We start from the raw sequence: 16,508 nt of genomic DNA on the forward strand, positions 1-16,508 counted from the left end.
GTTGAAAAGAATTTTTGGAAAATTTTTGTACGACAACATTTCTGAATAACTGTTGCTTCAGCAATACTTGAAAAACATTTTTTTCGTATTGGAAAACAAAATGAGGTCGCATGTAAATGCTGATTTTATTTTCGTTTTAATTGGGGTCGCCTATTAAGAAGCTGCCGACCGATGGCCTAGAGTAGGCCAGCCCCACAATACTGACAATTTTTTTGATGAATATTGGACCGCACAAACCTGGTCGTAAGAGACCGTCCCTGCCAAGATACAAATCCCTCTTGCCATCCTTCTCATTCTATTACTTCTTCCGTTGATCTATCATCCTTTCACGTCTGCTCACAGCTAGATTACCTTTAATCTCATTCCTGTCCAGGTTGTTGCCCTTCAATCGTAGTCACAAAGTCACAAATATGTTTACAGACAGATTTGTACAATAGGGGTGATAAAAAAAAACCTTTATTCAAATTTCATCGGCTTGATTGTCAAATCGTTAGGTTATCTTAATTAAAATAACGTTTTACACCAAATTTTACTCATTTCCAACCGGTAGATGCCGAGGTCATTCAAATTGAAATTTTTTTCGTTTTATAAATAATAGTATTTACGATGACCTATATCGTCACACCGACATGACCAAAAATCGTGTTCCAGGTATGCCTGAAGTGGCAGGCATGTCTTTTTCACTTGTTTTGATCTTGACAAGGGCCTATGGTGGAGTGTGGATGAAGACATCGCCAGTAAACGAAAAAAAGATATGACATGGATTAGCTGGAAATTAGTCCACGTCACTGAAATAGACACGTTAAAAATCAATTCATGGTCGAGTCACTCAGGTACTTGATTTTCACAACCCTACTCGTGAGTAGTACAAGGAGATTGTCAGTGGTCATCAACTCTCACAAAACATCATTATTCAATAATGAGTGGCAGCATCTCTAAATCTATTCGGGTGGCCAACAAGTTACAAACCCCTTGGGAGTGTATTTTTTCACATACTTATTCAGGCCCCGCCGAGTATTATATTATTTACTGGTATGCAGACTTGTGTAAGCTACCAATCTGGATAGTTGAAGGTCAACTAAAAACTGGGTTTTTGATTAGTTCAAGTGGATTTTGAAAAGTGAGTAGTTTTAGTTACAGTAGCGCATTAAAAAACTGGTTGCCAATAACTGGAAAACTCACGTCATCGTTTTGCGTGAATCGTGATACCGTCTTTGTGTTGCGTGATGTTCTTGCAGCCATTTCTAGCTCAGAGTCATCACTAAAGACACTGCCGTAGGGGTGATAGGGGTTGAAAGCCTTCCCATTTTAACTAGAAACCCTTACTTTTAGAAGTGACGATTCTGTATCCAATATTTCCTATCTCGTTAGCGTAAAGGAAAAATGATACCATAAAATGAAACAGAAAACGAGAAAAGGTAATGTCAAAGTCCTTCCGACTCCATCTTTGTTGAAAGTCATCTCGAGAATCCACGATAACTGCACCATGTCGATCTTTGAATTGGGACAGGAGAAGCTCCTGAAAACATAATGGAATCACTTTATCGAAGTACTCCTCAGAGTAAACGAGTTAGTCACACAAAACGGCTACAGACAAAATATAGAACAGCGCTTCTCTACGTTATCAGCTTGTGTAACGGTAAAATTTCTAAAAATCAAGATCAACACAGAATGTAATGACGACAACATCATGCAATTTGACACCAAGAATCTTAACATTAATCAAATGAGAAATTTGCTACTGTCCGTTTGATATCACACCTGTTATATCAGGTCTCATTGAAGTCTCTGAGAGACGGGATAAAACCAATAACTCACTTTATACCATTTGGTGTATTTTGGAAGAAACGCGACCAAAGGTTTGCCGGATAAATAATACTGTCAAATATCGCTAATTTGGTACTTTAGAATGTCCTCAAATTTCGGAAAGTATTTATGACTCATGACTGGTCTTTAACGAGTTGTAGGCTACTTTGAAACATGGTACAGCAGTAACCGCACTTGAAGCATTGTTCGCTGAAGACTTCCAGGTTAGCATAAGGTATCGCCAGGTTACAAAAGGTTAAGAACCACTGCTCTAGTCATTTAGTATACTACCTTGATGATAGCACTTCATATAACACACACATATTTCAGCAAAGAAGTTGTGTCCAGATAATCAGTTTAACGATAGACTTGTGTCATAGTTATGAATGGAAATTGTTAACTTGACGGATCGAATACTCTCAACCGATGCTACTTGTTCGATGTTCTTATGCGAGGACAGTGGTTCTTAACGTTTACTAACCCGGTGAACCGTTACATTAATCTGAAAGCATTTGGAGAACCCCATATTTTCGGCAAGTCACTAATAAGCTACCAGGTAACACATCTAATACACGACCGTACTAGAGAATACTGGTCCAATGAATCAATTTTGCATTACCATCACTGTTGAAGGAAAAAAAACATATAACATGATCACACAGCATATATTACAGTAAATGATTGAAACTTCTGCTGTATGAGTCTGGTTCAGAATGACTTGGACAACTAAATAATTCTGGTTGTTTGATTTCACTAATTATAGGAAAATTTCGGTAATATAATTATAACAAAATTAGTGAAATTTTTCTTTGCTCTAATTCTAATCCGATTTCTTAATTATAATGTATTTTCTGGTTCACCCAGAAATGCTACAGGAGAACTGGACCGTGCAAAACGAGTCGAGCGTAATGTGCATACATTTGTCAGCGTCATGCTTATGAGAATATGCACTCTTAGCGAAAAGAGTGGGTATACTCACCCCAAAAGGTGGTACACGAAAACAGAACTTACGTAACCCTGCGGGTGTATATGACCAGAATCCGCCCCATTCCTTGCGGTGTATATCGCATATCTCACCCTAGCCATTAGAATTGATAGGGGCGGAATTTCAATATATACACCCTACTTGAAATCCTGTATCTTCTGCCAAATGACACACTATTGCAAATAAACATTCTTGATTGCAATGCATATATTCGATATCAATTGAACCATATTAACATAAAATGGAAACATAGTTCGTGAAATAACAAAAACAGAGATCCCAGCGACGGAGAAAAAAATTCACTGAAAATACTGCTCGAAGAATATTGCCCCTGTAATATTGGGAAGCCGCCTCCTCCAGGTTTCCTCAAAACACTCTTTGTACAGCGAAGGTTGAGTCACTATCTTCAGCAAGAACTTGTGGCATCATCCTGAAATCAAAATGCATACTCACAACCCAATTAACAGGCACATATGCTATGATAACTTAACGAAGTCCACAAAAATAGAAGCCGTTACCAGGTATATATATTTTCAGAGTACTTACAATAAATCAGATGTTTCACTCGCTAAGGCATTGCAGTACAGACTGTGGCCCGATACTGTGAACTTACCGCTATAGGAAACATATTCACACACGATCACTGATGTGTGGGCAATTAGGCATCGACAAGATGGAAATTTATGGATAAACTGCATGTACCAGGCAGACTTGGACAGGACAACTAGAAAATGTTCCCTTTTTCCAAATTAGATTTTTTTTTCGAATTAAAATTATAGCTACACAGTTTGAAATTAGAATAAAATTATAATTCTAGCTAACAAATTAGATTAGAATTAGCATGACTGAATCGAGAAAAGTTGAATCAAACTCCGTTAATATCAAATCATAGTTCATCTTATAAGCATGAGAATAGCAAATGTCTGTACACTGTACAGTAGGGTTGTTCAATAAAAACCTTTTTTACCAAATCTCACTCGCTTAGTGTTTAAATTATCAGGTTGTCTAAGAAGACGATGCACACCAAATTTGACTCAATTCCAACCAGTAAAGGCCGTGCAATCTTGAATTGAAATTTTTAATTTATTAGGAAAAAAATGAAAAAAATTTCAAATTTTCCTGTCAACCTCATGAAATTGTTGGGTTGTCTTCAAAAACGCTGCACACCAAATTTGACTCAATTCCGACCAGTAAAGGCAGTGCAATCTTGAATTGAAAGTAGAAGGAGAGCTATTTGAGTTTTTCGTTGATAATCCCCAGTCCAATGGGGATTCCAACTAGTAGAAGCAGAGCTCTATGAGTTTTTCGTTGATAATTCCCATTGAATTATTGCTACATTGCATTGCCGCATCGCTACAGGAGAAGAAAGTTTTTGTTTATTATATGAAAATGAATAAAAAAAGACTTGAAATTTTCTGTTCACCCCATTAAATTGTTAGGTTGTCTATAGAAACAATGCTCAACCGATTTGGCTCAATTCCAACCAGTGGAAGCGGTTGGATTTGAATATTATAGCATTTAAGGGGACTGATTCTTTAATCATTTATTACAATTGTGGCCACCGTAAATACTATTTTATTCAATTTAAATTTTTTCGACATCAATAACTCCGCTTCGGCTGGTTTGTATTGAACCAAATATGGTGGGCATCGTTTCTATAGAAAGCCTAACAGTTTCCTGGGGAGACGGAAAGTTTTGAATTTTTTTCACTCATTTCTAAATAATAAATAAAAAAACTTCCTTGTGCAGCAATGCGGCTTCTGGTTGGAATTGAACCATATTTGGTGTGTAACCTTCGATTCGCTAATCTAATAATTTCATCATATCATACAAGTAGCCAGTAAAATTTGAGAATAAAATCATTTTAACACCCTTATTGTACAGCAAGCTTGGCCGTTTCGCACTATACAGTTCTGCTGTAGCATTTCCAAGAAAACCAAACATTAAATTAGAAATGAAACCAGGCTATAGAAAGATTTCATACATTCGATTAGAATTGGAATTAGAGCTTAGAAACATTTCACAAATTAGAATAGCTTCATTTAGTATAATTAGACAACTAGAATATCTATAGTTGTCCAAGTTCGGCAACACCGCTCGTATCAGAAATAACTGAATATATTTTGAAGATTCTTTCTGTTAGAAGTGTCATATGCCATTAGTAATTTTATATTAGTCGCAAACATTCATATGGTAATTTTCAAAGTAGAAACCACCGAAAAACTGCTTACCATACTTGCCTATTTTTCCGACATTTCGTATGCTACTTCTACTTGACGTAGCTTTGACTTGTACTGTGGACTGTTGCATCTACTTGTAATCGAGTATAAATTGACGACGGTATTTCTACATCAACTTGAGTAGCAACGCTGGTAACTTTGACCATCTCTGCTTTGGTTTACCTCATATATGCGACTACGAAAGTTGACATCAGGTGTCGCTAACAAAGTTGTCATACCTGCTGGCTTGATAACGAGTCTTTCAGTTTTCGCATCATACCCTCAGACTCCGTTAGTTCCTGTGATAGAATCTTGCTCTTGCAGCATGCAGTCTTTAAGCAGCATGCTAAATTTGAAGAAAATCAGAGAAAGACATGCATGGACTTGATTTAAATCTGACTACTTGGTATTATTACAAAACACGAAACGTTTCCTGGTTGGGCAATATTAACTTTCAGAGTGGATTCAAAGCGACCACAGATACTAGTCTGATTATACAAACCTTGACTTGCCTCATATATGGGAATTAGCAAATTAGCTGGAAGCTAATGATTACCTTGCAATATGTGCTGTTTGATGAAGGTCCATCACTGTTTCGAAGCATACGGTTTTACGGTTCAATGCGACGTCGACTTGGTTGATATGCCCTGACATGATCGTGTATCATAACATCCTAAAATTGAAAAAATAACCACGAAGTATAAACGTTTAGTTGACAACTTGGATTGGATTCTAAACTCCCAAGTCATCTGATATGTGCACTAGGGGTCTTCAAAAATGACTTTTTCTCTCAAATCGTACTGGCTACTTGATAAAATTGTTAGGTTACCTAATTGAAGCCTGCACACCAAATTTGGTTCGATTCCAACCAGTAGCCGCATTGCTACAGGAGAACAAAGTTTTTTACTTATCAGGCCTATATGAAAATGAGTAAAAAAATATTTAAAATTTTCTGTTCACCCATTATATTGTTAGGTTTTTAATAGAAACAATGCTCAACTGATTTGGCTCAATTTCAACCAGTGGAAGCGGAGTTATTGGCGTTGAAAAATTTTGGATTCCAGTAAAATAGTATTTACGGTGACCGATTTTTTAAATCATTTCTTACAGTTGTGCCCACCGTAAATACTATTTTATTCAAATCCAAAATTTTCGACATCAATAACTCCGCTTCGGATGGTTTGAATTGAGGCAAATTTGGTGGGCATTGTTCATAGACAACCTAACGGTTGCATGGGTTCACATAAAATTTTGTATTTTTTTGACTCATTTTTACATAATAAATAAAAAAAACTTTCGTCTCCTGTAGCAATGCGGCTGCTGGTTGGAACCGAACCAAATTTAGTGTGCAAGCTTCAATTAGGTCACCTAACAATTTCATCAAGTAGCCACAAGAATTTGAGAATAAAAAGTCATTTTTGAACACCCTGCAGTACAGCAAGCTTGGCACGTTTCGCACTATACAGTACTACTGTAGCATTATCAGGAAAACCAGACATTGGATTATAATTAAAATTAGACCATAGAAAGATTTCATAAATTCGATTGGATATAGGACTTTGCTATGAATTTAATATTGATTCAAAACACGTTTGAAACGTTTCCTCCTCAGGAAATATTGACTTTCAGAATGGATTCAAAGGGACCACAGATCAGGATTGTACTGGCTCGAGTCATGAATTGACTCGACTCACGAATTTCTGATGACTCGACTTGACTCGAGTCATTTTCTCAAAATATGGAAATGACTCGACTCGAGTCAATCAGTGTATTGACTCGACTTGGACTTGACTCATTGCGCATGACTCGAACCTAGTCATATGACTCAAGATTCAGACGGCCAAAACCTACATTTCTTTGAAATTTCGGAGAATAGTAAAGTAACCTCACTATTTAGATTACGCCTATTGGTACTGGTACTTAAAATTTCGACCAGTGAGGGAAATTTGTATATTTATAAATGCGAACCATTCGATATCACCAAACAGAGTTATAAAAAGTGGATTGAACAATATTTCAACTGGAAGCTGATCAGTCAACACAATGACTTGGACTCGGATTCGAGTCATAATACCATGACTCAGTGGTCAAAGAAAAATGACTCGACCTGACTATATTAGTGAGATTGACTTCTGATTCGGAGCCTCGTGACTTGGTTACAACCCCGCCACAGATAGATGTCTAACTGTGTCTTGATTTGAAAACGTTGACTTGTCTTATACTTCGAAATTAGCAAATTATCTGGATGATAATGATTACCTTGTAATATAAGCTGTTTGATAACGATCCTTTACTGTTTCGCATCATACGCTTCTACCGTTAAATGCGACGTCGATTTGGTTGAAATTTCCCGATATTTTGCTTGTATAGCAGCATCCTAAAATTGAAAAAATAACCATGAGGCATACGGTAAACATTCAGTTGATAATTTGGGTTGGATTCGAAACGCCCAAGACATCCAAAATGTGTACTGATGTTGTAGCCTTGACTTGCTTTAATGCTTGTTAATAAGCAAGTTAAAATACAATTTTGCAACTCTCCTACGCATGGTATATTACTCACCAACAACATATTTGATTTCACATTCACAGAGTAAGAGTCTGCTACTAATAGCAATCAGTCCTTGAATCTAACAAAAAGCAGATTTGTGCATGTCATGTCATTTGTGTATGTCATATCATGAGTCAAGAAGAGCATATATTATTATTTGTATTTATTGACCAAAAGGACAGTTTGATCAACTTTGGCAGGGCTATGTTTGCCTCTTCATATTGGTCAAAACATTGAAGACCCAGCTAATCAGTGCATTGTTGCACACCCAGTTGACCGCAGTGGTGCGCATTGCTACTCAAGCAATAGATGTAAATTTCTACTCAATGACAAGCATATAGAAGAGACTATGTCAAATCCATGTCAAGCTGCTTCAAATTAAAATAAATATATGAACAGAACTCTGAGAAGTAGTTTCAAAAGAAGTAGTCTAGTTGATGGGTCACATACTCTTAGCAGATAGTCTGAGCGGGACACTGCAAAATATGTTCAATACTAAGGCAAGCCTGTTCCTAGTCAAGTCTCTCATATTCATAGTGATAGCAATATAGCATCGTCATATTTTCACCCATGTCATAATATCATTAACATTTACTGGCCCCAATTTACGGGGACCGAAAGCTTTCATCATCAAATATCCATTGCTCACCTCAGATAGGCTACCATTGCTTCATATTTTTCAGCCCTTTGCTGTTTGTATGTTATACTTGTTTTCTCATGAGCAGAAATCGATAATTTCATTCTTCAAGAGCCCCAAATTTGCGATCTATGCCCATGCAAGTCTGAAGTAGAATAGATAATATGTTTACCTTCCTACCATAACATAACATAATATATAATGTGTCTATAGCTCAGTGATGATGACAGGGTGATAGGCCTATAAACATAGCTCTGCATAGTCAGTGGTACGCTACCCTCTACACTTAAACAGGTCGTGATGTGCTTTGGTAATCAATACAACGACAATCGAGTCGATTTTTTTTCAATGCACTTACAAACGATGTCGCTCAAACCCAAATTACCGTAGTTTATAATCATAGCTAATGCTGGACCTGTCAACAGTATCTCCATTAGAGCCATTGAGCTACTGTGTCTTGGAGATTGGTATCGGTACTGGTGATACAACAATTTATGTGAATTCAATGTATCGTCACTACCGGTACGTTTAAAATTCCAACTTGCTACATATAATTCTGTTCAGTACAGCTGCGACACTGAGTAACAGGAATCGGATCTGTACTGGAAACGCCACGGAACAAATGTTCTTTACTACAATAGTACCGATACGAAATGTAACTCACCATCCAGATATTTTCAATCTCGAAAGAGGCTTTCTTCACAGATTCACGACAACTAATACGGTCAGTCGATAGCCAGTCTGGTCTCTTAAGCGCGGAAATACGGCATATAACGAAACATTTTACATAGCTGTAGCGAAACATAGCAGCAGCTGTTCTGGTGACGACGGTTTGTATGTTCCATTATGATGTCACAATTGACTAACTGATGCAATAACTATATTGAAGTTAAGGATCTCCGGAATATTTGTATGTATACTATAATTGATTTATCAGAAATGTGGATTTGATAGCTGTGAAGCTGCAGATTACATCATAATAAGCTTAAAAAAGTCTTGCAGTACTAGATTCATCTTCATAGATCGAACCATTGATACGATCCGAAAGCTGTATGCGAATTGTCGTTGTCGGTTAGGCTTAGTGTGCAATTCATAAAGCTACCAAATAGTGAATAACACAACAATATAGATATGAAAATAACCAGGAAACTACGCCCTAATTTAGTCCCTCTTTCGCCCACTTCAATGATTGTTCCGTGACGTAACCTCGTGTCCCATTTTAATTTGAATTCTTGCTACGCCCATATTGCGTACTGCTCACGTAAGTTTGTGGCTAAAATCTGACTCCTTCTAGTATTCCCAGCTTTAAATACCCGTAACCTGCATTATACTGTAGTTATACACTAATGCCGTGCGGCACAGGCCCGATATATTTTGTACATAGATATAGCCTACGTACATTCGTACAACTGTGCATTTGACGTTGGCATGAAAGAAATTATAAACCAATATCGTGGCAACTTCATAATGTGTCGTATTTTTGCCACACACTTGAGATACATCGGTCACACTATAGTAGCCAGGGTGAAATTTCAGCCAAAGTACGGGTACCGCAGTGCACGATAAATGTAAATTACAATATGATATTATGGACATGGCTATTATTCATTCATGTCGATGTAGCACACCACGAACTAATACAACGAATGCTTATTTGTCACTGAAGCTAAAGCTATATGCGTAGGCGAATTTACTTGATCGAACCGGGTTAAATCCATAAAAACTGAACAATGCAACATTGCCTAAGCCAACCCAAGAAGCCTTAAAGACACGGACAACAATAGAGTGGGCGAAAACACGCATTTTCGGTTGATAATCAAAACCCAAAGAGAATATGTCCTACACTACCTACAATTAGACACAATAGGCTTAAGCAGGCTTCTGACCGACACAGACTTAAAACTTAAACAGTTTTGTGGAAGCTTGAGGAAGCGGTTAGCGCGGATTGAATCCCAAACTTCATATTTGTCTGACAAAAGGTGTGATCTCTAACAATTCACCCCAAATGCCAATGCTTCGGGTGTATATTTTATGGTATGTGTGTATAGGGGTGTGTTTGACTTATTTCCACCAATAGCTTAGGTGTAAATGACAAATTTAGTACCCAATGAGTGTGATTACTCAAAACACACCCTAGGCTAGGGTGTGAATTGCGAAAACACACCATTTTCGTTTACAGTGTGGTCTGATATGATATGAACTGGACTTTATTCCATGCCCAAGTTTTTGCAAATTGAGTAATTCTAATTACAATCTAATTTGGTAAAACTGTGTAACTATGTAACTTGAAGTCTGGTCTAATTTGAAGAAAAAAACGGTCCAGTTATAATTCGAATTCTAGTCTAATTTGGAGAAGAAAAAAAATGTGCAGCTATAACTCTAATTCTAATTTAATTTCGAAAACCTGAAAATCATGTAGTTGTCCACGTCTGACTTATAAAACCCCCGGGGTAATCGTATGAGCCCCGGTTAGTAGGCACCGCTCCAAGGTAAAATACAAAGCATGCTAACAGTTGTGATTCCGACACACCTTCTACTTTTTACCGTTCACACTTCTAGGAAGATTGTCAAAATAAAGTCAAGTCGCAGAGAGACATTAGGATTTTTTCTGTTTGGCCCGTTTGGCATTGTTGATCTTTTCACGTTTCTTCCATTCTATTGCGTTTAGACCTTTCGCGGCTCGCGTTCCTACACAAAAAAACCACAGCCGGTCAGTGTAGTCAGCATTGCAATTTACTACAAGTGTTAATCGGATGTGGCTACTTTCGATGTAGATTCTCGATTAGAGCATATTGATTCACACAATACACAGGATGAATCTTGGAAACCATTTTCAACTATAACGACACAGGGGACTGTAATTCAGTAAAATAAGTGTTGTCACTTAACTCAAAACTACTCTGTAGTTTTCAAAATCAAAATGCAATAGTAAGTGACGTAGTTTGGTCGTGAAGTAGAAATGGAAGTAGTCATAACATAACCAATTTAATTAGTTACCGGTATACTAAGCAAAACATACTAAAAAGTTTTAGGAATCAAAATGGAGTCAAATGCCATCCAAGCGGAAGCAGTAATCTTCACAGCAAACAAAAACTTCAGGTTGAGTGAAGATGAGCTTTCAAAGTTGGTATGTAATAGTTGCAAAAATTAGCTAAAATAGTTGAGAATCACTGGGTGATACGAACTCAAACGGGAACTGTACCGCTCGGATACTATGATGATTAATTATGATGAAAATGTACGAGAATGGGTCTTTGATAAAATGTGTTACATGATGCCATGACATAGACTGCAGGTCTGTCAGATATAATACAATTTTATACATCGATACGCTAGTGCAGTGCTTTCAAACCTTTCTGAACACCATCAGCACTTTTTCTGCAAGATAAATTTCATGGCAACAAACTGAACGAAAATTGTTATACAAAAAGAAAATGTAGATACTTAACAAGATTTTGTTTATATGTGCAAGTAGGTGACTGGTTCAATCTATTAAATGTCTCATTAAAAAGACCACTCTATCCCGTAGTTTTGATTTCAACTATAGTGCATTAAACCCTTTTCGGCGAAATAAGTGTTCGGTTTTGTACAAGAACTTCTAGTGCTTGGATATCCAGGTGTTTATAAGAACCATCCCGCACTCCTATCCAGAATACAGCGTCTTTTCCTTGTGCAAAAAAAAAGGTGTCCGACAAAGGTCTCACAACCTCCAGTTCGTCGAATGGCTGCAAAACCCGCATGTCTGTTTCAATGAATCATATGACTTTGCCAGTAAGCACCAAAACTAACATGAAGAATAACCACATATGAGCTGGAGACCTTGCGATACGCTGATAAACAGTGACCTTGGATATATAGAAACAATCTGCAAGAAATTCCACAAATTTTACCTGCATATTATCAGACCACTTAGGTGGCGTGGAGACTCAAAATTATACCATTTGCAACCCATACTTTGAGGAGCCGTGACCCGGACGGAATTTGCTTTACAGAAACTTGCAAGTGTGAGTCTGTGACGATGGTATATTACTATCTTCGTGCCTCGTGCTAATCGAACCATTTTTACGAAAATATGATGATTTTCCAGAGAAATAAAGCAGAAAGTCATTTTTAAGTCAATAATCCCGCGTCTCACAAGCTCAGACTCAGCTGATGTACTGTAGCCTATACATGCCACTACACCCGGTTTTGTACCAGACTTTTTAGTAGGTAATAAATACAGCGCACAAATAGTAATTCACTACAGCTAGCGCGAGACAAAGTTATTGTAAAAGATACGAATAGGTCAAACACGTTCATGCATTTACGCTTCAACGACCAAGGTTATGGAGCCACTACACTCGAATTTCCTATCAGGTTTATTTGAATTATTCCACGCCAAAACAAGTACGGTGACAATTATTCACTATTTTCATCCGCATTCATCTGCACCACGTCTCTCATCCACACTGCAAATTTTTCCATCCACACAAATGCGTACCATCCAACGCTAGTTCATTTAATGGAGAACATCAAACTTTTGAATCGATTTATAAATTCGTTATGTCTATATCTATCTACGTCTTGTCATATCAGAGTTCATGCCCTACTTTGGTCTTGGCATACATCACAATTCACAATAATGTAATTGCCTGACCAAACTTTTTAAAAGTAAACTACCTTTCAACTACTTGAATAATATTTATATGTGATTGTGTAACCGAAGAAGACTTGTAAACCAAATTCATTACATATTGACTCTACCTTTTGGAGAGATCTGTCAGTATAATGGAGTCTGGAGTCTAGCCCACACCAAAGTTGCTGCCTTTTGAAAAGAAATCCAAGAATCTGAATCAAGTTAGTGCTTTTTAATAGAGCCACATACAACGAGTGTGATATCAAAAAGGCACTAGCAAAGCAACTGTCTAATTAAAACGAGCCTCTGATATTTGCTATCAAGTTGCACACTTGCCTTAAATATGTTTTAGGTTAATTTTGATTTTTGATGACTGGTCTAGAGTAGGGCAGAACCACAATACTGAAAAGCTTGTGTTGGATATTGGCCTCATGTACCCGGTCGAACGAGACATTACCTACCGCGATACGAATTCCTCTTGTTCTAAATTTCATGATTTCGGTTCTTCTGTTGACTGGGAATCCTTTTCATATCAGTACTGCTCACTGCTTGATACGCTTGAATCTCTTTCGCGTTCAGGATCTTGCCTGAAATGGCAGCCATAGATTTATTGACAGACATACTTACGAACTACCATTCTAGTTAGTTGGTGATCATTATTCAGTTAGCTCTAGTTGCAGATTTTGAAAAGCGAGTAGTTCTAGTTCTAGCTCATGTTGCGGATTTCATAAGGTTAGTAGTGATAGCAGGGTTCTAATGACTCGACTCGAGTCACGATTTTTGGTGAACCGACTGGACTCGAGTATTTTCTACAAATGCATAAAATGACTCAAATCGACTCGAGTTATTTTGTGCATTGACTCAACTTGTACCCGATTCATTATACATGACTCGAACCAAGTCATGTGACTCGAGACTAGGACGGCCAAGACAGACATTTCATTGTAACTTTACAAAATAGTTATGTTCTCATATTATTGGTATTTCGGCTATCGGTACTGATACTTGTAAAATAGGGTCAGGAACTGTTAGAATTGAGAAAAATTACGATGTTATGAATGCGGGCAATTCTATATCACTAGAGCACAGTTGAAAAAGTGGGTTGAATCTGATTGAGATCAAAACTTAACAGTGAACACAATGACATGGACTCGGACTTGACTCGATGTTGTTTTGAAAATGACTCGACTTGACTCGTGTCAAAACTATAAAAGTGAAATTGACTTGTGACTCGGATTCTTGTGACTTGGTCACAACCCTGAGTTCTAGTTGGACAATTATAAAATAAACAACTTGAAAACACACGTCTTCTTATGAAGTAAATCATGATTCCGGTGATCTGTCGCGATAGGTTCTTGGGGCCATCACTACTGATATTGGCATAGCCTGGGTTTGACGGTCGAAACCCGTTCCTATTGAAATGCAGTTTCTATCTCATTTGCAATGCAAATTTTGTATTATAATCACAGTTAGATGTTTTATTTAGATAGTATGGGATTTAAAAAGGCCGTTAAATCTACATGTACTTGTAGTTGCGAGTCGTGCGATAGCCGCAATAGTGAATTAAAACTAAACACGGACACATCTACTTACATTTTCGTCTCAATTCAGCACGTCGACACAGTTTGTCGCTTCTTCCGAGGTCTTGAATTTGACGAGAGCACCATCTCTTGGTAATTTTTCTCCGATTCATCTGCCGAAATAACCGTCTCTTGTCGATTCGGTCCATATTTCGCAAAATTCGTGGTCTTTTGGGGTATTTTAGTCTAAAAAAGGGACAAATTGCAAAAAACGTGGAATTTAGGGCTAAGGGAGAAGAGTTCTTGAAAAAGGAGGACAAATCCTCCTAAATGTGGACGCCGTCACGATTTATCATCACTAACCTTTCTCGCGTCCTTCGCCATAACAACTTTAGGTCGCCAAGGAGATTTTTCTACAACAACAGGGGTGGACAATTCTTTTCCTCCGCGGGCGGAAGGACAAAAATAAATACGTTGGTGGGCCGGGTGGAATTTTTTGCTATACACTCCAGCGTATTTTAATTTTAATTCTAACTGACATTCTTGATAAATGCTGCTCAGTGAATGTGTTGATATTAGGTCACGAGAAAGTGAAAATATCTGTTTGCTGTCATGATTCAAAACAATGTTAAACATGATGCATTTTTGCTCTCTTAAAACCCATATCCATGCTCTTCTATTATAACTCTAAAACAGTGGTTCTCAAACTTTTTTAGGCACGCCTCCTTTTATGATAGTGAACAATTTCGCGTAAAGCTTTATTTTCTTGGTCGCTGCTGACTACTTTGACCACCTCTGCATACCGTCCACTTTTCCACTTATTGTGACGTCAGGGTCAAAATATGAGTGCGTCACACATATATTCATCACCATGTTAATTATGAAAGCACACAACAATCTTCACCACCCAAGAAACGCGTACTGCAGTTTTATACGAACTACCAATCTAGTTAGTTGACAGTGAACCAACTACTGGTTTTTTTGAGTAGTTGTAGTTGTAAGTTTTGTAAACTGAGCAGTGCTAGTTCTAGTTTCAAGTTTTGAATATCCAGTGGTTCGCACATGACTGGTGGACTACTGACTAGCAATACAATGAGACATGTAACATAAATAGCTCTACCTTGGCATAGAAAATCCGAGAAAGCCTTGGCCAAACCGTCTTCCAAAACATCGAGACCGAATTTGAACAAATACAGTCCGTACTTTGCGACCATCGTGAGACGTCTTGGAAGCATGTTTTTTCTTGGACTCGACATCTGAAAGCAAGCAAGCACTAAAACCAAGCACACATAGCATGCGCTTGATATTGCGTTTACTGGCCTCTCACGGGTGTATCTATTTAGCCAATATCGCCAAGTCTACTAATTCTGTAGCAATAATGCCGGCAACTCTACCAACGTGAGGGACACATCTCATATTTTCGTTTGTATATTCATATTATGTTGAATTGCACAAAATCAGGGCAATTTCATTCTACCTGTAAGAATTGGTGAAGCAATATATATAGAGAGAGCAGACAACCAGATGGAGATAGAAGCCGTCATTGATGTAAATCGAGTAGAATAATGTAACGGTTTTTGGTGGAGTCGAGACAGTTGCTGACATTGATGCTACACAAGTAGAATAATAAAATATTTCCCTGGCAGAGTCGAGATGTTATCAAAATTTATGCTTCTCAAGTGTAGTTGACGATATTGACTACATATCTACGCCCACCTTTTAACGGGTCTCCTAATATACACTGTCACTTTAAAACTAGATTTTGTGGTATCGGATACATGGACTGTAAGACTAACACCATGATCACGAAGTACAAACAACTAGAAATAACATCACTAAGCCCCTGGAACATAGGAAATGATATTATTAAATGATATTTTCTGGAAAGCCAGGTGTTATTCACTTGATGTGGGGTTAGATGTTGAGCGAAGCGTTTTCGTTGGGGACAGTGTCGTATTGAAGTTGACACCTTCGTAGACACTCGATTCAGGAGCCGGTTGCCCGGATTTTGTCAATGCCTTTTCCTTTTTAACGCAAGCCGATTATTAACAAATGCTAGAAAATTTTCAGCTTTCCCAAATTAGATAAACCGACACCTACAGTGTTTTTCCAAATTATATTACAACTAGAATGACAGCACACTGGTTTTTCAGATTAGATTGAAATTAGAATTAGA

The 16,508-nt window shown here is 37.6% G+C and overlaps 2 protein-coding genes and 1 long non-coding RNA gene across 9 annotated transcripts in view; all 3 read right to left on the reverse strand.

Moving 5' to 3' along the window:
- Window positions 1-16,388, reverse strand: part of LOC145441656 (uncharacterized) — a 36,985-nt gene extending 20,597 nt beyond the window's left edge. The window contains exons 1-4 of one of the 2 annotated variants that reach the window (XM_080319610.1): window positions 15,453-16,388; window positions 14,406-14,578; window positions 13,270-13,399; window positions 10,383-10,885 (exon numbers count right to left, since the gene is read on the reverse strand). In XM_080319610.1, coding sequence (XP_080175736.1) covers window positions 13,296-13,399; window positions 14,406-14,578; window positions 15,453-15,628 — 453 coding nt within the window. In that variant the 5' untranslated portion in view covers window positions 15,629-16,388 and the 3' untranslated portion in view covers window positions 10,383-10,885; window positions 13,270-13,295. Of the gene's footprint in view, window positions 1-10,382; window positions 10,886-13,269; window positions 13,400-14,405; window positions 14,579-15,452 lie in introns of those variants that run through there. The other variant, XM_080319684.1, reaches the window with a different exon arrangement.
- The window catches only part of LOC145439227 (uncharacterized), a 462,343-nt gene that overhangs the window by 16,777 nt on the left and 429,058 nt on the right, over window positions 1-16,508 (reverse strand). The window lies entirely within an intron of this gene.
- LOC145439879 (uncharacterized) lies at window positions 2,981-5,520 on the reverse strand. Its single transcript, XR_013915382.1, has 2 exons — window positions 5,250-5,520; window positions 2,981-3,221 (listed from the first exon to the last, which is right to left on the reverse strand). It is a non-coding gene; the product is annotated as an uncharacterized LOC145439879 (long non-coding RNA).

Source organism: Botryllus schlosseri, chromosome 1, assembly GCF_051294905.1.
Source record: "Botryllus schlosseri isolate E-star chromosome 1, Bs_hap1, whole genome shotgun sequence".
NCBI lineage: Eukaryota > Metazoa > Chordata > Ascidiacea > Stolidobranchia > Styelidae > Botryllus > Botryllus schlosseri.